At 31.8% G+C, this 26,011-nt stretch overlaps 1 protein-coding gene across 3 annotated transcripts; it reads left to right on the top strand.

Moving 5' to 3' along the window:
* The first annotated feature begins 1,087 nt into the window (after positions 1 to 1,087).
* Positions 1,088 to 17,322, top strand: LOC139521816 (uncharacterized). Of its 3 annotated transcripts, none has more exons than XM_071315457.1 (2): positions 1,088 to 1,355; positions 15,933 to 17,322. In XM_071315457.1, exon 2 carries the CDS (start codon positions 15,988 to 15,990, stop codon positions 17,233 to 17,235), a length of 1,248 nt encoding a protein of 415 aa, XP_071171558.1. In that variant the 5' UTR covers positions 1,088 to 1,355; positions 15,933 to 15,987; the 3' UTR covers positions 17,236 to 17,322. The 3 variants fall into 3 exon arrangements, with proteins under 3 accessions (XP_071171558.1, XP_071171560.1, XP_071171559.1); XM_071315459.1 differs by lacking the exon at positions 1,088 to 1,355 and adding an exon at positions 6,194 to 6,245; XM_071315458.1 differs by lacking the exon at positions 1,088 to 1,355 and adding an exon at positions 12,619 to 12,888.
* Positions 17,323 to 26,011: the final 8,689 nt, after the last annotated feature.

The raw sequence follows: 26,011 nt of genomic DNA, 5'->3' as shown, positions 1-26,011 counted from the left end.
TGTTTCTGTTTTTCCATTGTTTTAGTTGACGTGTTTCTCTAGAACTCAATTTGTAATCCTGATACAATTTGATCCGTCATGAACGGTTGCTACAATGAAATGTGAGTATGTAGAATATTAGTAAGCAAAATAAGTCTAATTAGATACAGATGTATTTACAGAACCCAATCTGAATGTTAATGGGAAGAACATAAATGGAAGAATGTCATTAATACTCATTAGATACTAAAGGATGTTACAAATTAATGTAGGTTGCAGTCACAGAAACAATTATATTATAAGTACGTTTGAACGATAGATAATTCAGCTGATCTGTAGATAACGTATTTCATCTGCATACCGTGTTACGACGCTATATAAAAACTGATGAGGAAAGGTAACACCCGGCAACTGAAAGCTTGATTTAAGAGCCTAGGTGGTCGAGTGATGTAGCGCGCCGGACATAGTGCAAGGCGGTTTGGTGCCACGATATCTCAGTAGCATGAGTTCGAATCCCGGCCAGGGAAGAACAAACATTTTCAACAAATACCAATCTTAAACTGTTTGATACTATGTCAATTTGGAGATCAAACCTCCCGCACTAGTTCGACTTTGGTAACATTATATCACCATTGCTGTCCCACTTCAGTTGAATATCAAGAAAGCATTGGTAAAACAACTGTTATTTCTGTTTATAGAGATATCAAATTGGAAAGAAGATGTATCTTTCCATCATTTATTTAAAATACTTTATATGATTACTTTAATAAAAAGATTCGACAGTCACTATTTATTATTCAACCCCTTACTTTAAAACTGAAGATAAAATCACAAATTGATATAAACGTGAGTGTACTTTAAGCGTATTTAAAATGTACATAAATAAACGAAATTAAATAGATGTATGCGATTTGGGGGAGTTTTGAAATTTGATCTCTATCGATCGAAAAAAAAAGGGAACACTTTATATTCAACACTTTACATAAAAATATAAATTGTTAATTAGAAGACTTTAATTTATTAACAAATACAGGTATGAGATTTCAAACATCCAGGTACCAACAAGGTATTTAAAAACAACCATAAAATTTTGCGTGAGGTAAAAGTTAAACAACTTGATAGAAAATTGAACAGTACATACTCGGTAATTTGGTATCATTTCTGACGATTTGTGTTGTTGCTATGCGAGGGGAATCCTCTACGGTTTATCGACCAATGAAAGATAATTATCTGATGTAAAAATAACTGTCTCAGGTAATACCTGAGTCAATATTGACACAACTGATCATCTACCATCTACCCGGTTCACTACTGTAAGGTGTCAATGGATAGTTTTATTATCACCATGTAAAATTCTCACCTTCATTTTCGTTCAGGTAAGCTTTCGTATTATTTTTCAACATCTAGTTGGTAGTGATTTTCTACATTTTCATGAACTTATTGATATTATGAACGAAAGTCGTAATTATTTCGGAGCGATGAAATCAACAGCAGATCGACCTTTACTTTTTCTAGATATGTTATTACATTTACAATTATAAGTTCAATCAAATAGTATGATACATTGTAAAACAGCGAAAACGTAATGCTTAGCGTGTAATTGCAAACATCGATATAAGATGTAGGAACAAGAGACTGTTTTATAATATATATAACAAAAGATTTAGTCTGTAATTTATTGGTAGTGGTATGTAATCTGAGACGGTATTATTTTTAAAAAACGTTGTGAAGAACATTTGAATAAAGTAATTGCATTTTATATTAAATTAAATTTAACTACTTGAAACGTTTGGTGAAAACTATAAAGTTGGTGTCTTATTGTGAAACATACTGGACTGTTTGTTGTGTTAGGTTTGAAATTTTGTAAGCATTGCAATATTTAAGTGCATTTTTATGTCAATGGGTTTTTTTCTTATTTTAAAATTCTGGTCAATTTAAGTACATAGTTTCATATTTCCTTTGGTCCGTGTTTTAGTTTAAATTTAACTTTTGATACATGTTTTATTTGGTCGGTATTATAGTTTAACGTTTGATACGTGTATCATGCGTGCGGTCCGTACTATAGTTTAAAGTTTAAAATTTTGATATATAAGTGTAATTCTATCCAGTTTTGGTTTGTTTGCTACTTGTACACCAATGTGGTTTTCTGCATACAAAAAGTATTATAAAGGTCTAATGGGTTAATAAACATTAACTTAATATCAAAACGATACGTTCCCTTGCATTTGTAGCTTTTGCCAAATTGGTTGTCTTTAGTCCCTTTAAATTACATTTTGTAGCTATGTGGTCGAAGTTGGTAGTCTAGGTCATTTTTAGTGCATAGTGAAAGAATTCTTTTAAATTATTTGAAAATTGATCTTATGGAAAAGTTTTGAGATGGGAAAATGTAGTAATCTGCACGTACTGCAGATGTTCACCAAGCAATAGAGGAAAGAAAATACATTAGTAACAGTATGTTAAAGATTCATGTTAGCAGAACATTTATCATTCTATTTAACTTGCACAACGCCCGGACATAAGCATCAAGTAGAAACAAATAATATGTGAAGGTTTTTCTATACATCTTGATAGATTAACAAAATATACAGTCAGTATATAACGGTTTAAAAAAATGAATATTTTAGTAGTTATAAGAGTTGAAGTATAGCTGATAACATTACAAGTTTTAAGTTTTGTTGGCTAAACACTTCATTTTTAATATTACTTTAAAAAAAAGCAGCATCTGTTACTATATGCAAAATGAAATATGTCCCTTTACTATGTTACCAAAGTTCATCATTATTAAGTGAAACTTTTTAATTTTAAGTTGCAATGTTTGGGATTATCTAATATCAATACAATAGTCAACGACACTGTCATTTTAACCGGCAACTAACCAAGTTGCTGTGGATTACATTAAAGTAACCTATTGAAAACCAGAGCACTTAACTACGGAAATGAGATATAGGTTCATATTATTTCAAGTATTTAAAATATTCTGATTGACGAAAATAGTTAAAATTGTGTAAATCAATCCATAGTACGCTATCTAGAAGAGTTGGTGTAACCTATTGTATACTTATTAACTGAACTTAGGTTAGATTTGATACTGCTAGGAAACACGAGTTAAGAATGAAACACTCTCTATATAGATTCGAATAATATAAAAAAAAATTCTTTAAATAATTAAACTCGTATGGATTGAAAGAAGCTGCATATATTTTTTATTGTTGATGCAAGTGTTTTTATTAATATTCGAATAAAAGCTCTGGAGATTTTTTTTTTATATATAATTCTACAAAACCGAAATAAAATCAATCGTATTTGTCTTATGATAACTCATCTTGTCCTAATAGTAAATATTTAAACATTTCCTTAACCTCGACAAACCTCACGTTTCAAATAAAAAAAGATACTGCGGTGTCTGTGGTGAATATACTATATCACACTCGATGCTCTGGTTGGCTCTATATTGCCAAAAAAAAACACCCAACAATAACAGAACAGGATCTACCACTAATATATCTTCAATATCAACGATTGTACGCATTACTTTAAAGGAACACAACAGAAATGTAACTGGAGATAACATAATGACACACGATAACTGTTGTTGTTTCTTTTGTCTTGGTACCTATGAATAAATGCTTGTGTATACATCTTTTCTTAAAAAAAACCCCAACTTTTTGTCTTGTTTATTTGTTATTTTTAAGTGTTTTGTTTTGGTATACTAAAAACTAAAAGGGAAAAGACTTGAAATTTAGCTATAAATATCCCACAGGAACACGAACGAGTACTTCATTTTATAACCAGGTTCGATTTAATGCCATGAATACATTTAACAAAATGTCAATTTCGACTATAAAAACATAGATTTAAACTAAATAAAAACCACAAACCATTAGAAAAGTAATTATATATAATTTTTGAAACTTGTATGTTTGCGTTTTTAATCTTGTTTACAGGTAGTGTGAGTGTTAGATCATTTGAATAACAAAAAATGATTTATTAGATCATAATATTATTTCTAAAACATATTTTATTCATATACGTCTTCCAACAAATTGTTTATGTGCTTTCATTCAATCGGGGTTGGTTTTACAGGATTATGAAATATAGGCGAAAGAGATTGAATGCAAAACTCTGAATTTATTGAAAAGCACTTCATCATTCATATCATTAAATGAAAGTTCGGAGATTAATTCCTGACGATGAATGCGGGAATTAACTCCTGCACTTTGAGGAGAAGTTTAATGTTGTCATACATAAAGAAATGATAATTATCAAGCCATTAGGTTTGGTAGGATTAAATTTGTACGCATTTACATCGTTTCTACGTTCTTTGTATCAGAAATGTGAAATTATGGGATTTTTCTATTTTGAGTAGAAAGTGTTAATTATTCTTAGTAGGAGTCACGACAGTAGGACTATCTTGCTTAAAATCTGTCCGAATACCAAACTTAAGCATGCAGGCATTGTTCTTCTAGAGAAGCTGATTAAATCTGCAATTTTCTATTATGTCAATCAGAACCCGAGGAAATGGAGGTATTAAGCTTATATAATTGTAAATGTTCTTGATGTTTTTAACGTTTCTAATCGATCTCAGATTGATTTTCCTTAATATGCAGGAATCTATTATACATCGAGACACAAAAAATCCCTGTCGTAATTTTTACCTTAATCATCTAAATTATTATGACTACATAAAAATTCCAAATCAGTTCGACGTAGAAAGCCACATACCGTTTTAAAATCTCTTTTCAATCGAATTAATCTGCCTTAGCATAGAATCTGACTTTTGAAAATTAAAATGTAAATTTCGTGTTCTTCCTCGGATTTACATTTGAATGGAAGAATTTTCTATTGTCGCCAGGAAGTTTTCATGGAATTTTATGGCTTATTTGCTTTTATGTTTTTCCATAGTTAGGATTTATATGTAAGATAACAGAATTAATTACACAGTACATTGTATTTGAGATGTCTGTTGATCCCACACATTGGAGCAACAGGGACAACTCAAACATCTTGCAAACATTAGAAAGTCTCATACGATGAAATAAAGAGACACAGTACATGAGCCTTTTCATACTTTAATATAATGACTCTATTTTTTTTTATTTTTTTTTTATATACAGTCTTTTTTCAAACTATTTTTCTAGATTTCTCAGTTGATTTTATAGAACTAAAATTGGGAATGGAAATTGGGAATGCGTCAAAGAGAAAACAGCACGTCCAAATCGTAGAAAACAACCGAAGGCCACCAATGGGTCTTCATTATTCGAGAAAATCCCGCACCAATATCTATTGCTGCTTTAAAAACGGGTTATTCTAGATAATGCATCCAATATGCATTTAATATCAACAATTTATAAATGATGCATCGTGTAATGTTAGTTTATGTTTGTCATTTCCATTTTATTCTCTGGTAAATATAGTGACAGAATATTGAATAGTAACCAACAGTAAATAAGCCTTAATTATTGATGTAAAAAAAACCAACGAGTTATCATATTGCAATCTTTCCACTTTGCTTTGGACCTCCAATCAATTAAGCACCGATGAAAGTAGATAAGAAGATGTGGCATGAGTGCCAATGAAACAACTCTCTCATCTAAGTCACACTTTGTAAAAGTAAACTAGTATAGGTCAAAGTACGGTCTTCAACACGAGCCTTTGCTCACATTGAACAGAAAGATATAAGGGGCCCTTAAAATAAACTGTTTTGGTATGGTATTTTAGATAAATAGGTTTTTATCAACCCATACTGGTAACATTCTGTTGACAGACATTTAAAAGTTGTATTTGCAGGACAATATTATACTATTAAATGGACGTATTTTAGAACATTTTAAAGACTTCAGCAGACAATAGTGATCCCATTTAACAAAGAAATCCTGAAAGCACTCGTATACATGTAGAAATTTGGCCGATATACTTTATTTTTCTAAAAGTTTAAAGCTTTTTGTGATTAAAAACAAATAAGTTTTAATATCAACAACTATATGTGACATAGACAATTATACACGTACGCACAATTATAATGCTTCCATTAATAAACTGATTTCAATTTTGTATAAAAAATTAAGTACGTTAAACCGTATAGTTGATTGAACGTAGAGTAAAATAATGTTTTCATTTCTACTTATTGAAGAAATTTGATACAAACAACAACACCCTACCCCATCTAATTAATTTAAACTGGACCATTTTAATGTATTGGCATATAGAATGAACTTGTTCAACAGTTAGTAGATGCATTGGAAATATTTTATGCATCGTATATAGAGGTAAGAATATCTTTATCAACAAAGAGTTCAAATGTAAAATATTTTGACAAGAATTTACTATATTTTGTAATTACAATGCATCGGCAGAAATTCCTGCCGATGATAGAGTATAAGTTGTAATTGTAAAGTTAAAATTTTGATTCTGAAATGTTGAAGAAAACAATATAAAGAAAAATGAGAGATAGTACTAAGATGATTACTTTAGTTATTCATCTCCATGGAATACTTTGGGTCTCTCATCTATTCTCGAGCACCAATGTGACTTCGGAATGATAAGAGACTCGTCCTCACAGTATTTTTTGTAAATATATATGTAAATATATACTTCTTGAACACCCAAGTCATTTGAACAATGGAAGTGCTATGGACTGATTTTTAAAAGAAAAGAAGAGATAAAGCTTGTACGTTCTGTCACTATTGTTATAATGCTGTCTCTAAATCATTTTCCTTTCAAGTGTTTTTACTTTTAATTCCTATTGCAGAAATTCATAACAGAAAACAATTGATTCATCAATTATCCCAATCACACCAGGCAATCAGAGTTTTTTTGTAGATATATGACAAGATCGATAGAATTTAAAACACGTAGTTTATTTGGTACTTCTGTATGTTGCGTGACCTATTGTTATATACATCTATATGAATGATTGCTGTTGACACGAGATATACTTTCTATTTTTTCTGCATGCTGATCTGCATAACTTAATAGTTTGTTATTGTGTCCACAAATTAAATAGCATTCAAAAATACAGGTCTCTGATGTTCAGTGGTTGTCGTTTGTTGATGAGGTTCTTAAGTGTTTCTCGTTTCTCGTTTTTTACATAGATGAGACCGTTGGTTTTCCCGTTTGAATGGTTTAACACTTGTCATTTTTGAGACCCTTTATAGCTCGCTGTTCGTTATGAGACAATGCTCCGTGTTGAAGACCGTACTGTGACCTACAATGGTTTACTTTTACAAATTGAGACTGTCTCGTTGGCACTCATACCAAACCTTCTTATATCTATGTATAGCTATGTTGCTGGGTATCTTTGAACAGAACTCTTTAACTGTATGAATGGTCTATTGTTGTACAGTAACTGATAGTTTGCTTTCTCAAGTTTTGTCTCTCTTTATAAATATATATTTATTTGATTTATTGTGTAATTGTGAATTGAATAAGCTGCAGATTTATAGGGAAATGTTTATTACCTGTTAAACCTATTCTAAAATAAACATATTTGATATATAAAAAACTTTTTTGCAATAAAAATTCCTTAACAACACGTTCATATCTTCAATAACTACTCTTACCCTTTAACTTTATACAATTAATTTGGGTAGATATTTACATCGGGTACACTTTAATTTGAGAACTGTCAACTTGAACTTAAAATACAGTCATCCGAAATTTACTACCTTCCACTTGGAAAATTTTATAGGTTCACAACCATCTCAGAATTACTATTATCAATATAAAGGATGTGTTTATTACTTTTATACTCGCCAGAAGTTAGATAAATGAAATTTAGCTTCGTTTTTAGCTAGTTATAGATTTAAACAGGGCTTTTAAACAGTTAAAAAAACTGCTGTTGTTTTTTCTATGGTCGGGTTGTTGTCTCTTTGACACATTCTCCATTTCCATTCTCAATTTAAAAAAATAATAATTGTAGTTTCGACTTTTTTTTAAACGTGTCTGAATTATACACCCTTTATATGTTTAACATCTCTTGTTTTTACGTGAAAATTCAACGTTTTTCGTACAAACGATAATTGATAGACTTATCTAATATAGTAGGCCTTTACAAATTCCTTCCGACGAAGTAAAAGGTCGTCATCAAGACTTTTAACTATTAAAAACAGAAAACGGTTGAGTTGACTAATTATTTTATTGAGTTGGTATGACATTAAGATGTTAATTGAAGAGACTAGAAATATTCTTGTTTTAACCTGTCTATCATACATTTAAATTCTTTTGAAATGTCGATTTCATTTGATTACATTTGGGACAGATTTAAATGCAATTTATGTCAAATTTTCAACAAGTGAAATGGAAATACAATAAACTACTTGTATGTTTTCAGTGTGATCGGTCAAATTACAATGTTCACAGATATAAATCACGAAAATCGATGTTAAACTATTACGTACGAATATTTGTTATCATAATATAAAATAAAAATAGAATATAATTGCAGCACAGATTTGACAACCTCGGTTTTATTGACTTGATTAAATGGACGCATCGTCATTATTCTAACATTAAAATATATTTTTTTCCCCATGGAAAAACATTAATTTTTATAGAATTATTTTGTATTTCGGCTTAAGGTTTATTCTATAATAATTTATAAAATAACCACTAGAACCAATTAATTTTACAGAGCCTAATATAGATCAGTTCAAAATGTAATGTAAAATCAAAAGTCCACAAGCATATCGAAAGGGGTGGACTTTCGATGATTAAATATTTCAGAATTATAAACAAAAACAATATTTATTATTTTTTAAATCAAGTCGTTGATTTTGCAAGTTTGAACAGTTTTACATATTTCATGTCCGGGCATTTTGTTGCTGATTATACGGTATATGTTTAGCTCATTGTTGAATACCACAAGAATGCTCATAGTTGCTTACATCCACGTCATATACCCCCCTTTTCCCCCAGGTGGATATTTGTCTCATTGACATACCACACATCTCCTTATTTCTATATATATGTTAATCCGGGCAAATATTCATTTGGTGGTATAAGTCCACCAATTCACCCACTCCAGTGTAATTCGGAACATGAACCTTTTTAATTATAATATTTTAGCAGATAATTAAACCACAGGCGAAACACATCGAATACATTTCAAACCTTTATAAATTTCACTGAGTTTGAACCATCAAAAAGCAAACAGAACATTAGAATAACACTACTTGTATTTGATACTCGAGTTATTCATACCATGGTAAATAAAAATCCATATTTATCTTTATTTGCCAAGGTAAATATCTTCAAAACAAGTTACAAGTATATCAAAGATGAAACATTATTAAAAATAGAAAAAATGTCAAACGTCATATTAGGAGTGGTTCAATGTTGTTTACGCATTGCATCTTTGCATCGAGCGGAGGAATCGAGCGGAGGAATTTGTTTACAGATAAGTATGATTACAAGTTTGTGTGACAATCAACAGATCACACGCGTACTCAGTTTATTACTAAAAGTTTAATTCAGCATTTGAAAGTCAAATAAACACAGCTTGATGTTTGTGCCTGAAAGAATAAACATTGATTCTAGTAATGTAATGTTGTATCAGGGGATAAGTCAATATATGTGATTTGTTCAGACAAATCTAATATCAAACCACTGATCTATAAATTGTATTGAATAATCAAGATTAATTCAGAACGAGCAACATTTATTTAGTCATGTAACAGTAAAATAGCAATTTGACCTATAATGGTTTACTTGTATGAATTGTGACTTGGATGAAGAGTTGTCTCATTGACACTCGTAATTGTGACTTGGATGAAGAGTTGTCTCATTGACACTCGTAATTGTGACTTGGATGAAGAGTTGTCTCATTGACACTCGTAATTGTGACTTGGATGAAGAGTTGTCTCATTGACACTCGTACCTCATTTTTATGCCCCACCTACGATAGTAGAGGGGCATTATGTTTTCTGGTCTGTGCGTCCGTTCGTTCGTCCGTCCGTCCGTCCGTCCGTCCGTCCGTCTGTCCCGCTTCAGGTTAAAGTTTTTGGTCGAGGTAGTTTTTGATGAAGTTGAAGTCCAATCAACTTCAAACTTGGTACACATGTTCCCTATGATATGATCTTTCTAATTTTAATGCCAAATTAGAGATTTTACCCCAATTTCACGGTCCACTGAACATAGAAAATAATAGTGCGAGTGGGGCATTCGTGTACTGAGGACACATTCTTGTCTTATATCTATTATTTTCTTATTTCTATTAAAAGTGAAAACCTTTTTGACATCACAAATACATCAAAGGGAACTGACAACACACTCACGCACAGTCAAAATATGTACATAAAACCCAAAGTTAAAACAACAGATACAAGGAAAGCACTTATTACTGTACAAGATGTACGAAAGAGACCAAAGGTAGAAAACTCAAACCTGAAAATAGACTGCAGCTACCAGATTATGCATTGTAAGAGAAAGAGACGTTTTAAAATATAATATTGATGATTCTCGACTTACTACCATAAAACACACGCTTGTTTTCTTTTCCTTATCAGAGACAAGGTTATGTATCGGAAACATATATATATGTATATAAGTCTTTGAATTCAGTTTGATGACGTAATTCTAGTACTACAGTAAACTAAATATGAGAAACTAAAAATGTTTCAAATGAAAAATCGTTTAGAAATATTAAAAAATGTAGTTTTTCTAGTAATATTTGATGATAGCTTTGAATTTTGTATTGTATTATTTTGCCAATATTTATTGATGAACATGTTTGCTCAGCTTAATTAAGTTCTAATTTTAGTCTATCAAATAAGAATAAAGTAAATTAAGCCAACTTCACACAAGCGCCGTTGATGGTTCAGTTGAAGCAGATACCACTATTGACTTCTCTTTGTTCATTAATATATTGCGTCAATACATATTGTAGCATTGTCCTCACAAGTAAAACCTATAGTTTTTATAGGTGAAAGCGGAAATTGATTAATTTTCCATCTCGAATGTAAGGAGGTTAGCCTGAAATTTATTGTAACAAACTCAATAAAATGTTGCCGTATTTCAATCCTTTTGTAAAAAGATTTGGTAATTCGTATTCCGTTTTGTAATAATCTTGTTTACAAGCGTATTAATGCAGATTTTCCAATACAATTATTCCTTCATGATGTTATTTGCAAGTTAATATATTCAGTCATCGTAGAAAACAGATTTGTCACTTCAAAGCTTAAATCCTATATTAAAGTTTACAAACGATTTACTTTTAAATATACATAAATACATTATTGAAAAGTTTCTTGTGGCTCGATTAAATTGAATTTTCCAAAAAGCTATTTATTTTTGTTAAATATAAATAATTTACTACATGTATACAAATTATGTCTCCTCGAAACAATTAAACTGCGACTAGAGCATATTGTCACGTATCTAAAACATTCTGCTGAAATTCACAAAGTATTTACACACCACCATACAGTCTACTCAACGATGTTCAATTTTCACATTTCTAAAATATTGATTAACCAAGTCTGAAAGATAGATAGCCTGGTTATACGATAGCCGCACGTTGTAATATTCATTCTGTATGCACTGTTGGCGGCGTTGAATTAGTGTATGAATTAAATTTCTACAGATAGTCTTTGAAGCTAGAAAAATATATAAAAATGCCTCAAAATATCTCCAAAAAGATGAATTGTTTTTCATTTTTCATTTCGTGACCTTTTATAGCTGACTATGTGCTATGGGGTTTACTCATTGGTGTGGGCCATACGTTGACCTATAGTTGATAACTTTGATTGCTATTGGTCTCTGGTTGAGTTTGTCTCATTGACATTTATACCAAATATTCTCATTTATATATACATGAATATTCTGGTGAATTTGTGGGGCATAGGTGCATGATACATTACTGTGTGTCAATCCAAAAAATATGTAGCGTTTTATTACAATATACTATATAATTTTGATACTTTGTTAGAAAATGATTTCGTCGTGGATACTTCTAAGTCTGGGAAAGTCGAGTTTGTAAACAAGGTTTCATCCATATTGTGTGGGTTTCTTTTATAACTAAGTAAGCACAAGATTTGCATATCAGTCGACAAAGATTAAGTTACTTAAAACGCTTTTCCGTAGACAAACAACATTTGGATATATTAGGGCAATACAACTACTAACGAGATTCCTATACTGTTTAAAGTACCACACTCAAGAGTATGACATGTAACTATTATGCATGACGTTCGATTTGTTTTCTATTGCAAGACGGAAAATATTCAGATTGATTTCATTAATTTGAAACCATGATATTATTCTTTTCAATGATGAGATACATTTTTTTTTGCTGTCAGGTGTCTACAAGTCATATCGCAAAAATCTTACGAGAAAAAAATACTCGTGTCAGTCATTGAAATTTCAGTAATACTTACGATCAGATTTAATAGGTAAAATAGACCTTGTCTCGTACACGTTTACCCCATGTGCAACTTATTATATGATATTCTTTAAAAACTTTTATACCTTTCATATAAAAAAGAACTATTACCCATCAGTATATGCATATAATATTATAACATTGATAGTGTGTTGACACGGATTATAAGGATCCCTGCTGCCCTAAGAACTCATTAGTATTAGTTTATATTCAAGTAAACAAGTCAATCACTATTCATACCTCCATCATAGCCAATAACTTTCAACAAATATTTCATTATCGCCCCATAGGAAGCCATACATTATCAAAAATCAATATCTCTGTCCTCTGGATGAGAAATCCGTTACCAATAGTTCATTTTAAGTGTTATAGGAGATTGAGGGTTATCTTATGTGTACTCAAGTCTTTGTTTTAACTTGTAACGACGACAGACTTATCATATTCACCTGGGTAGCTTCTTATCTATGGCTTGGTCAAAATGGATATGTTAGACACTGATATTTCACGATATATATATATATATGTTTTGACGGGTAAGATTATAAAATATACTATTTATAATTTAAATCAGAATTCATTACCTTTTTTAAAATTAAGGTTTCATAGTTTTCTTTACTTGAACCTGTAGAAAATCTAAAATCATACTGTAATACATCTTGTGAAGTTAAATTCAAACACATTGAAATGAAAGGTCATATTACCAGTCGATGAAATAATTTATTTTAGAGTTCCAGTACTTGAACCTTAAAAGAATGTTGATACAAGGAAGGTTCTGCAAAAGTTATAAAATAATAAGAGATAGGTATTTCCAGCCTATTTCATACAATTATAGTACGAACGGTTTCCAATACCAGAGCTACCCTGCTACTCAATTGAATGATAATTTCGAATATCAGTTTGTAAATGGGTCCTGGAGTATATAGATTGCATACATTTATTTATTTAATTTCTGATCTATGTCTTCAAGCTATGAAACCGAGACTATACTTTACAAACGGGTTTAATTTATATCAAATTGCTAACTTGCAGGTCATTTCAACCTCGTGTATACACAAATCATTTTGTATTATAAACAAAAAGGTTACTAACAATGATAAATGAGTTTTCACATAAAAATAGAACTGCTGGTATTTAAAAATATCCTCTATTTGTAAAAATTGTACGCTTTAAATAAAAATATTTTATTAAGAAATGACAAATAAGAATAAAATTATAAGTATTTGGAAAGTTATTGCCCCATGCAATACTCATTTTCGCAATAATGTTGTTTAAAAAACAGTGTACACGACCTCCAACAGGCATTCTAAACTTTAGAAGATTAGAAAAAGTGTATTGCACTTTTAAGCTCAAAGAGACCACTGATAATCCCTCACGGTTGGAGGCCGTTCGGTGACCTATAATAGGTGTTTACATCCGAGTCAATTGGTCTCATAGATTGATAGATGTCTCAATGGCTCCTTATTTTATTTTTTATCATGATTATATTTACCACAGGTAGTCAGTTCCTCAGCGATCGCCATCGTTTCAAAATCGCTCATATCCTATCAAAACGAGGAAACAAGATGGACGAACAAAATTGCTGAAAAATAAATACATACTTTCAATTGTAACTACGATTAAATTAACATTCACTAAGCCTCTGGCGTTTGTTAGTCTTGTATGATTTTTAATTTTAGTTTCATTTATATATTTCGGAGTATGACATCCATTATCACTTAACTATTACACATTTTTGTTTAGGGGCTTACTGAAGCACGCCTCCGGGTGCGGGATTTTCTCGCTGTGTTGAAGACCCAATTGGTGGGCTTGGCTATTTTCTGCTCTTTGGTTGGGTTGAATGAATGAATTCTTTAATTGCAAAGCAGTAGTTACATGCTATAGCAACACAAACATATTTATACGTTGTTGTCTCTTTGACACATATTCCCCATTTCCATTTTCAATTTTATTTGATATGGTGATTATAGTCACCTATTATAATTTAGCGAAACTGCAGATTTGTTTGGGATTGGGACTTATATGTTTTAAAGTGTTAAATAATTTAAAAAGTCTTAAATCGAAACACTACTTTTACAATATGCTTTATGGTCTACATTGTTCTTTGACAACTATCTCGAAATAGTTGTTAGCTTTAAAAAAAAAACACACCAAGAAATGACACTAATTACTATTTGTACAAAGGATAAATCTTTCAACTTACTCTTTTTATGATAAAAAGGTGACAAATTTAGAACTAAAATAAGTTATTTTTATAAAATAAATATCAAACTAGTTAAAATAAATAAGTAAAATTGCCCTTTACCAACTTTGAAAGAGAGATATAATGATAGTTGACACTTGAAGTTTAATTTAAGTATTTGAAATTCACCAAGTGCAATTCTCTTTAGGCTGGTTTAAGTGGAGGTTAATATAAGATAAAGTTTTTGATGGTATATATTCAAATCTACATAGAAACCGATCTATATATTTACAACACGTACTTATTTAAACAAATCTTGTCTTTTGAGAGTGTAAGTAAAATGCCTATTCACAAATAATATTTCAATTATCTACCTTTATTCAATCTAACCAGACATTTTTTAATTTGTCAAAAATCTAATCTCATTTTAAAGAAGTCAAAGGGATTTTAACGCAAGGACACGAACAAAAGTGAGTCATATAAATATCTGTGTTAATTTGAATTTTTAAATTAAATTTCTTTCGTGTCAGTGTGTCATATATGATCTTCTAATTCTTTCTTTCTTAACCCGAACCATATTTATAAGATTTTCTTTATTTTTTGTGTGGTATTTGTACGATAAATATTTGTATATGGAATCTTTGGTTAAGTAAATACATATACTATTCTTCACTTTTATGATCAATTGTAAACTTCAGTTAATGAAGGGGAAAGTGTAATGATGAAAGTGTATGAATGTAAATACGTAATATTTTCTGTAAAAAGGAATAAATTCGTCAAGTAGGTTTTTGCACTTCATGAACTGAATAAAATCATAACAAATAGTATTCATGAAATTGTCAATTTTGAATGCTTTTCTGAGGTAAACAGTAGAAATATTGCAAACAAATTGGTTTTTTTTAATAGTTTTATTTGTCTTTCAAAGAGTTTCCGAAGCAAAGATTGCTTCATATTAAAAATATGTACCCGATTAATGTATTTTTAAATCTATAAAACTAGTAAAATGAGGCATTCATTTCGTATTACATTTTTAATGGTGTTTTTTGCCTTTCTTGTCGTCGACCCTGAATGTAATTTCGGGGACGACTTGTCTTCAGAACGAAGTCAATAAGGTAACATAGGGAACGACTTGTTAAAGGAACATAAACAAAAGGTTCTTGAAGAAGAAGATATAAAAAAAAAAAAAACAACTTTGTGGTTACGTTCTCATGGAAAAAAGTGTAGATATCTTAGATGTTGCTTTGTATATTTTTTTCACGCACAACACCGCATTGAAAAACCTCGTGATTTTTATCAGCGACAAATCTAAATCTAAAGTCTATAATTACAGCCCTTATATATTGATTGAATATTTTGGAACACCTAAGCATCTTTATCATATACTATTTTCTATTGCAGATTAATGGTAAGACCATAATTATAAAGAAATTTAGGAGACATTGAAAACTTCAAGATGCCGGGTCGTAGAAAAATGGACAAAGAAATGACGGCAATGGCCCACAACGTCAAAGAAAAAAGGTGCCTCGTAAAAAGTATGCAGACTTTGGATCTAGAAAAAACTTATTCCATGAAATTAATTAATCTTGATCATAGAGGAATAAAATTATCATACAAGAGACTGAAGGATAAAGTGTCAAAAATAAAATCGCATCTGACTACGGACGAAATTGTTAATTTGAAACAGTTAGAAGCAGACGGCAAACTTAGGAATACAAGTACCACAGTTAATCTTGGTAGTGCCCTGAAAATAGCTGCTGCTGCAAAGAGACTGAAACTTCAAAGTGCACCTCGCCCGGTAACGAGCGTTTTACCTACGCTTCCAGCTCGCGAGTATACGGATGTATCATTTACCCGTCATCAAACTGTGCCGTTTAACCTAAAAAGGAGTAATTCTGTTACTGGTGTATTCATTGATGCCCCGGATGAAAACAATAATAACGAGAGGAGAAATTCTATCAGTGGACCATCACTAAGACCATTTAGTGTGGCAAATATACAAGCCACAAGTAACAATTCAATTGACAATAATAAACTAGAACGTGCAATTACAGCGAATCCCATAATTAGAGAAAAAACTTTATCAAGAAGTGACACAAAAACGTCGCAGCGTGCAAAAAGTTCAATGCCCGCTCACTCACCATACTCTTCTCATTCCGCAAATGCGAATGAAAAGGAACAGCGGAATAATCCGACCAATGGCGATGTTAAAACGCCTTTCTTGTCGGACGATATTGAAAGTAATCTAGGAGACGACTTGTTTGAGGAACGGAGACAAGAACTTCTAGAAGATGAAAAAACTACTTATGAAGACATTGAACTGAAAACAAAAGATTTTCTTTATAGACTTGATAATTATTTAAAAGAAAATCCCTTAGCTAGGCTTGACGAGGAAGAAATACCGATTTTTAATGTTTCTGATGCCTTGAACGGTCTTCCGGAAACTGAAGAACGTGTCCAAAGCGCGGGTTTGAAAAAGCGCAAACGTTTACTTCCTCACAGATCGCCTTTAGAAATGAGGGCATTTCCAAACGATGAAGCGTATCAAAAGAAATTGGGAGAATTATGGAAAGACATGTATAAATGTCGCTATCTACGTATTCCAGATGAACGAATTGACCTGTCTGGAATTACAACTCTTGCTAAAGACCAAATGAGATTGTATACGTATCTCAGGGAAACAGAGGCTGACAAATTAAACTAAACAAGGTGGTTAGGGGATATTGGTTTTGGGTATTGTTATTCAAATATACTGTTGAAATTTATTAATAAACTCATTTTGTTATCATAACATACAATTGCAATAAAAACACAAAATATATAAAAGAAAAATTTGTCCTATGCTAGCAAAAGCAAGATAGTATTAACAAAAATACCAAACTCCAAGGAAAATTCAATAAGGAAGAAGTCCATAAAACTTGAAAAAATCAAAGGAACGAATGCATCATAACTGTCATATAATTCCTTACTTACTACAGAAATTTCAATAGAACCTGGTTTTATAGTTAGTTTAATCTCCCACTTTCCGTAAACTGACAAAATTGGATGCTACCCAAACTGACAATAAACAATATTAAAATATTTAAAATATTATACATTGGTTAGAATAAAATTGAGAATGGAAATGGGGAATGTGTTAAAGAGAAAGAGACAACCATCTGACTAAAGGGCAGGACACAGCCGAAGTCTACCAATGGATCTTTAACACAGCGAGAACTTCATGTACCTGGAGTGGGCTCCTAAACTAAAATAACAAAAAAACATAACAGTTAAAGAAAGGCCAGAGGCTCCCGACTTGGGAGAAGTACAAAAATGCGAAGGGGTTCATTGTGTTTTGTGAGATCTCAACCCTCCCCTATACCTAAAGCCAATGTAGAATGAACAAACACACAGCAATACGTACAGTTAAACCCAGTCCCAGACCGATGTCAGAACAAGTTACAGAAGAAACAATGCAAAATGAAAATGATACATAAATAGCAAAAGACTTCTAGCAATTACTGACATGACAGCTCAAGACATCATACAAACTGATTGAATGATTGTGTCGTCATCACATGAAACCATACGCTTTTGTGACCATGCATCCTTGTACCTGCACTCAAAGCGATAGCAGTATCATAATGAAATGACAACATATCAGAAAACGAAGACATATGTTTTAATCAGAGATCTAAACGTAATTTACATTTATACATTTTTATCATCCTTTTAACAGGAACACAACATAGAAAATGGTAAAACATGCAAATAAAAAGGATTGGAGGTACAGCTTCATTATATAGATATATGTTGTATGAGTGCCAATCTCCAGGCAAGTCACTACTTAAAAAAAAGTAAACCATTACATTTCAAAATAAGGACTTCAAAAGAACTAGTGTAAAACCATTCAAACGAGAAAAAACAACGGTATAATCTATTATATATAAAAAAAGTAAAAACACAAAAATACTGAACTTCGAGGAAAATTCAAAAAGGAAAGTCCAAAACGATGCCATTGTGCATTGTTTCTTCTGTAACTTGTTCTGACATCGGTCTGGGACTGGGTTTAAAACGATCAACAGAAACAATTATGAACTACATCAACAAACGAACAACAGGTTTTATACATAATTTTAGTACGACCTTTTTAATGACGATAATTATGCTCTTTATTATTGTAATCTGTATCTTAGGTGAGTATTTATTGAACAGATATATTATGTGTTGGATGAGTCATAGCAAAATTTGGGTCTCTCGTCGGTTCTGAATATTTTCAACTAGTATTGTTTCTTCAATAACCCTCAAAACTTATATATATCTGTTCAATATTCTGTTAACCCACAAGATAGCCGAAATTACGGATGACACACATGGATTGATGTCATTGATAATGAATTAAAATAAGTAGTATTTTGTACACGTTCTGCTTTGAAATGAGAATAAAACAAGTAAGCGAGTTGGGGTGACGATCTGACGTGAATGCAAACTTTAGTTGATATCAGTATACTGACAAAATCAACTCAAAATGTTAGTTACTTAAAATTGGGTGTATTTGTTATTTGAATCAGTCGGTATCTCAAAAAAAGTAGAATACATTTAGTTATTGGCCTATGATATAGAAATTTATATTTGCGTTTTATCATTCTAATGACGAAACACATTTAAAAAAAAGAAGGCGAAGAAAAATTTCACAGATTAGTATTCAATTCCACAGTGTTGAAACTGATTAAATAAAGGAATTGTATTTGGAATGTCTTTTTTATTATTCATATTTGTCACTATATAAACCTATTTGATGTTTTTACTATTTGAACAGGTTTCCTATCGTTTTTGAACAGCAGCTTTTAATGCATATATAATTCGAAATCAATGCACTCATCATAAACCTACCAGTCTCGGGATCTAAGCAGACAAAACAATTGTATTGATGCTTTGTAGTTTGTTGCAAGAAATGCTTTGTAAGTTTATAAATCAAAGCGATACTTCGATTGAAAAAAATCATCAAGACCTTCTTAGAGACTAACTATGAAATGAATGTTATAATGCAAGAATTTTTAAATATTCACACAATAAAAAGATAATTTTGAAGAACTTTATCACATGATTTGAATGTACGATTCCATATCATAGAATTTTAACAAAACGTTTACTTAATGAATAATGACACCTTCCTCAGAAAAAATAAATATGGTCAACTTCACTTTTCTCACCCTGCCGTGAAACCCATGCTTGTCTGTATGGGTTGGTAGTGCAGCCACATCCGGTAGAAGGAGGACGTAAATGTGCTGTCTCGTGTTTTGTTAGTACCATACTATCTATACGCCAGAAGACCATTGCAACAACTATTTCTCGAGTCCGTGTTTGACCTGTTGCAAGAGGAAATTTCTGAGCCAGTCTATTATCTAAAATATCCCTTTGTTTTCCATCGGAGTGTTCATTATTAAACTAGTCGGAAGAAATGGTGAAAACCTTTTTTTTTTGCCATCTGTTTGCCCATAGAGAACTGTACAATATATGTTGCAGTGTGTTTCCCGGATGAAGTTTCGGCATGCAGACACCCTTTTGCAATTGACGTACGACCGAAAGGCTGCTTTTTTCTAGACCGACACGCTGAGTCGGAGTTTTAACGAGCTATAAAAAAAAACAGAAAAGGAAATTTTGTCCCCATTCTATTAAAAGCTTGGGAAATGTCTGAATATATTAATATATATGATGTATACAAATGAAGTGAACTTATTTTCATTTAGCTTTGTTTTGGTGAAAGAAAACGTTCGTGGATCACTTTATGCCAAATTACTTAAACTCAAAAGAGTCTTTCCAGCATAGAAATCGATGTTGTTGATATTATTTCTTTTGACTAGTATTGGTTAACTGTTAGTTAATATATATACGGAAAATCGGTATGTTCCATTGGTGTCTTCCTCCTATTCCAACTTTTAAAAACATTATTCATTCGAATCCTTTGTTTTTACATGTTTTCCTGCTATTCCCATATGCAATTTTAATTTTTCTTACCATATTTTAAAAAAGTGGGATTAGGAGAAATGAACCGTTCTTTTTCTTTTTTTATGCTGTATTCTATAACGCTACATCTCGGGCTTATCATTAGTAACGCGGTAAAATTGCAAACTGTAAACGAATAGTTCACATACTCAGTGTTTCTCAAGGGTAATGTTTGCGAAGATATTCTTCACTGAATGCTCAATCACCATTTCACCAAAAACATAGTAATGTTTAGCCATAATAATAGCATGATATCATTTAAGAGCTTTTCTTCCAGATGGCCGGTAGGATAGATATATTTTGCCATTTTAGCCACTGCACTTTCCCTATGTAGTGATACATCAGAGCTTTATACGAGTCGACTTTTTTTTAAAGACGATATATATTAGATGCGTGGACATTAAGCAAACTACAATGAATAAATTAATTAAATTTGCAAATATAGATATTACAAAAACACCATATAATGAAGGTAAACCGGACGAATGAAGTGTATTTATAATGTTTTTGTTAATTCATTTGCGTCACTAGATGCAACCTATTTGATACTACTTGTTTTCTTTTTGAACCGTTTTCTTATCTCTATTTGAACAGCAGCTTTTTATTGCACAATTTAGTCGAAATCAATGTAACCAGTGGACAAATTAAACACATCAGTCATGGAGTTTTAGCTGATAATACAATTATATTGACAAAAAACTAATATTAATAGTTTGTGATCTAGAGATGCAAAGGGTGGCAGTACATGTTAATCTTTTTTTCATGATGAACCGATACCAACGATTATTCTATTGTTTTTGTGGGGAGGTTTGTTTTAACAACATGCATTCAAAACTTGTCAGTTGGAACTAAACTCACCAATCAATTATAGAAAACAAAAGTAAAGGATAGAGTCCATTATTCGCAAATTGTTTATGTTTTGAGTTATTGTAATTTGCTATGAAAATTTCCGAGATCCGTAGAATCAAAACACAAAAAAGGTATTGCGTAATAAAATTATATGTAAAAACAGTATAAACTAAAATTCTAACTAATATTCATTTATTTGTTAAAGTTAAAATTATGAATAAAACCTCGTAAATATAACAAAATCAACAGTTCTATATACTCACCAATACACTTAAAATTGTTCTTCCTCCCTTGATCTGAAGATTTATAATACCAACTGGCCTCTAGAAAACACTGCAAATTTCGACCAACTTTTATAATAAAACTGCATGAAACCAGTAACAAATCTCACCAAATGCACAAAGCTTCAGGAGAGATTTTTCTCGCTTAGTGTGTGTTTACTTGGGCGGCAGTTTGCAATAAACTCATAATAGATACCAGGATTGAAATTTTATATTTGCGCCAGACGCGCGTTTCGTCTACAAAAGACTCATCAGTGACGCTAGAAAAAAAGTAGTTAAAAAGCCAAATAAAGTACGAAGCTGAAGAGCAATGAGGACCAAAGGTCTTAAAAGCATTTCCAAATACAGCTAAGGTAATCTATTCCTGAGGTAGAAAAGCCCTAGTATGTAAAAAATTCAAAGAAAACAGTTAATTTATAATTATGAACATATCAATGATAACTCAAGTCAACACAACAGTGCTGACTACTGGACTGGTGATGCCCTCGGGAAATTAAAACTCCAGCAGCAGTGGCATCGACCCAGTGGTTTTATATAAACTCAACATAGATATTATGTTAATATTGAGTCACTGATAAGGTCTTTGCATCGAAACTAAACACATTTATTCTAAAAACAGTTGTTGGCATGACACGGGTTATGTTCTTCTCATATATGTTATGATGGTATGATACTAAACCCCTAACGGGAAGGATTGTGCCTGATGTTCATATGATGAAATCATAATCTTTCAGTCAGTTTAATTGAAGTCTGGAGCTGGCATGTCAGTTAACTGCTAGTAGTCTGTTGTTATTTATGTATTATTGTCATTTTGTTTATTTTCTTTGGTTATATCTTCTGACATCAGACTCGGATTTCTCTTGAACTGAATTTTAATGTGCGTATTGTTATGCGTTTACTTTACTACATTGGTTAGAGGTATAGGGGGAGGGTTGAGATTTCACAAACATGTTTAACCCCGCCGCATTTTTGCGCCTGTCCCAAGTCAGGAGCCTCTGGCCTTTGTTAGTCTTGTATTATTTTAATTTTAGTTTCTTGTGTACAATTTGGAAATTAGTATGGCGTTCATTATCACTGGACTAGTATATATTTGTTTAGGGGCCAGCTGAAGGACGCCTCCGGGTGCGGGAATTTCTCGCTACATTGAAGACCTGTTGGTGACCCTCGGCTGTTGTTTTTTATTTGGTCGGGTTGTTGTCTCTTTGACGCATTCCCCATTTCCATTCTCAATTTTATAGATACCAGGATTTAAATTTTATATTTGCGCCAGACGCACGTTTCGTCTACAAAAGACTCATTAGTGACGCTCGAATAACAAAAATGTTAAAAAAGGCCAAATAAAGTACGAAGTTGAAGAGCGTGGAGGACCAAACATTCCTAAAAGTATTTCCAAATACAGCTACGGCAATCTATTCCTGAGATAGAAAAGCCTTAGTATTTCAAAAATTCAAAGTTTTGTAAACAGTTAATTTATTATAATTACCATATCAATGATAACACAGATCAACACAGTGACAGAAGTGCTGACTACCAACTATCGCTTGCTTCCCGTAGTAGTAAGCTATTTTGAGACGGCTTACCAAATTAAGTAACGTTTTGTATTTCTTCTTTTATATGTACATAAAACTTGTGTACCTCCACCCAACCTAGTCCTATAATACAAGACTCTGCAGGTTCATATCATTTTCATTCAACGTTTTTTATCGGATTTTTTTTTTACTATCAATGTTGAAGCGCAGATTCAACATTGATAGTAAAAACAAATCCGATAAAAAACGTTGAATGTAAATGATAAGAACCTGACGAAACTTATATTATAGGACTACGCCCCAACCCAAACCTCACATTTTGTACTTATACCAAGCCAAGCCAAGCTCTTGTTAATTGTTTCTTCACACTTGTTTATTTATATATACAAGAATACAATGGTCTGTGTTAGGAACAGCGTACAATGTCTTTCTGTAAATGAAATGCTCACTAAATTAGAGAATCAAAGGTTCTTTAAATTCAAGAGTTTAAAATGCTATAAAAAGAATATCTGATATTAGTACCAATGAGACAACTATCCCCCAGAGTTTAAAAGAACTGGTTTAATTAGATGGAAAAAAATCAATTTGTATTATACCTACTATTTACATTTTGACGACTGAAAGGCAAAAGGCCATATGTTTCGATAGATAGAACAAGTCCTGTTATATTGTGTATCAACCATCATGTCATTTTAAGGTTATATATATAAATAATGTTTATGGTAGCTGAAAAATGACAAGTCGACCAAAGATAGACAACACTATGATCAATAGAAAACTCATTCTTGATCTATAATTTATAATATATCATGTTACATTTTATCTTAATATCCTTATTCGGTTGCGTATAATTATGTCATTAGCAGGGCCGTAACTAGGGTTCTAATTCAGGGGAGGCCGGGGTTTGGGGGCCGCCGACTAAGGCTGCCCCCCCCCCCCACCCCGCCATTTTTTTCCTCTCAGTAAAATGACTAAAAATCACCCTTTTTCCTTTCATTTCCTTACTTTAAGGATTGCTTGAACCTGGAAGCAAATTTTATGCAAAAACAAGCTGAGATTGCTGAGAGTGTTGTTCGGGGTGAGCCAAGGCTCCGTCTTGAAGGCCGTACTTTGACCTATAATTATTAACACTATTAAAATACATTTTGACCGCAGAATTTTTCTCAATAGAATCAGTGGCTAAAAATGATATGTTTTCCTTCGATTTCCTTACTTTAATAAACATCAGTATTGCTGGATCCTGGAAGCAATTTTTATGCAAACAATTATTATCTGTATTTAAAGATATTTTCGTTAGAAATCGACCTGAACTGGTAAGTTAAAAAAAAAACATATAAAGCAAGATCATAGAACGAAAGATATAAAAACAATAATAGTGCATTGACTAGACATATCAACGATATAAGAATGAGGCTTAGAAACGGGGAAATGCGAGGCTGTGCCGAGCTATTTCCCCGTTTCGGGCCGAATCCTTATATCGTTGATATGTCAAGTCAATGCACTATTATTGTCTTTATACTGCAATCTAAAAAAAAAACATTTTCAATTGTTGTTTAATGCGTTAAGGTTATTTATTTGATTTAAATATTTGGGGAAATACCCTTTAAAAAGGCCTCACATCATGCTCGCGGAGAAATATACAACGCAATGAAATTTACATTTACCTGTTGAAACCAACACTCGATGGTGAACGAAATCGTTTGAGTATGGACTTATATATCAACCATAAGCATAAAACATAATGATTTATAGGTTGCATACAAACAATATTAACAAATTAAATATGTTTTTCCAATAATTCCAAAAGAAACAATGTTGAGTCGTTCCACGCATCGTTGTATGCATTTGAAACAAGAACAGGTTGAAGAGGTCGTATGAATAATTCAATATTATTTCGGCAATTTCTATTTAAATATTCATGAGGAAAAGTGTTATCGGGTCAGTGACTGTATATGACATAGAAATATACAGTCAACGCATTTTGACTGCTCAAATAGAACGAGTGCAGTATAATTTTTTTTTTATCGAGGCCCTTGAATTTCAATATTGTTGACATCTGAACAGACATGTATATAATTACAACCAGGGACTTTCTATGCTAGTATATATTTAGTATAGAAATTCACTGCTACAACGAATGGGAGTGTTTAACTACTAAGGCATTGACCACAATGTTCTTGTACGATATGGAGACGTTAAAATAAATGATCCAACAGCTGATTCAGTCGGTAACAAATTTCTGATATCATAAAAGATTCATGATACAAAGGGAACTTCCTCTGCTTAATTGAGCCCCTAAATAAATATGAACAGTTAAGTTTTATTCAAAATTGTCGAAAGCAAAGTTTCATATGTGTTCTCGTACAAATACTGAATAACAGACGGACGGCTACACGAAAAAAAAACAAATACTGAAACCAAGGACGTATATTTATACGTCCTTGCTGAAACGTTCCACTATCGATCAAAAATCCGGAAAATGACGTATATATATCACGTATCATGATAACACTGTTAAAACTGTAAACTTGTATTGTTTATAATACAAATTCAAGTTCTTCGTGTACATATTGTCAATATTTCATTTTATTACTTAAAAAAAAATTGGTGTAGAAAATTCAGGGGAGGCAGTTCTCCCCTGCCTCATAGGTAGTTACGGCCCTGATCAGCTAAACTATTATATGTATTGTGCTAACCTTACCACTGGTATGCTTTGTACTAACGTTCACGAGGCCGGTATAAGGTATCGGTACTTAAAGTTTATGTATCTCTAACAAATGTCAAATTCAAATAAAATAGTATACCATTTAAAAAAGAAAAATAAGAAAAAGAAAAA

Source organism: Mytilus edulis, chromosome 4, assembly GCF_963676685.1.
Source record: "Mytilus edulis chromosome 4, xbMytEdul2.2, whole genome shotgun sequence".
Classification (NCBI taxonomy): domain Eukaryota; kingdom Metazoa; phylum Mollusca; class Bivalvia; order Mytilida; family Mytilidae; genus Mytilus; species Mytilus edulis.
Note: the sequence above shows the minus strand (reverse complement) of the source record. Positions and strands in the feature narration are given on the sequence as shown.

What these genes read in the sequence shown, in the direction of transcription:
- LOC139521816 (XM_071315457.1), top strand. Translation starts at nt 15,988, where the DNA reads ATGCCGGGTCGTAGAAAAATGGACAAAGAAATGACGGCAATGGCCCAC.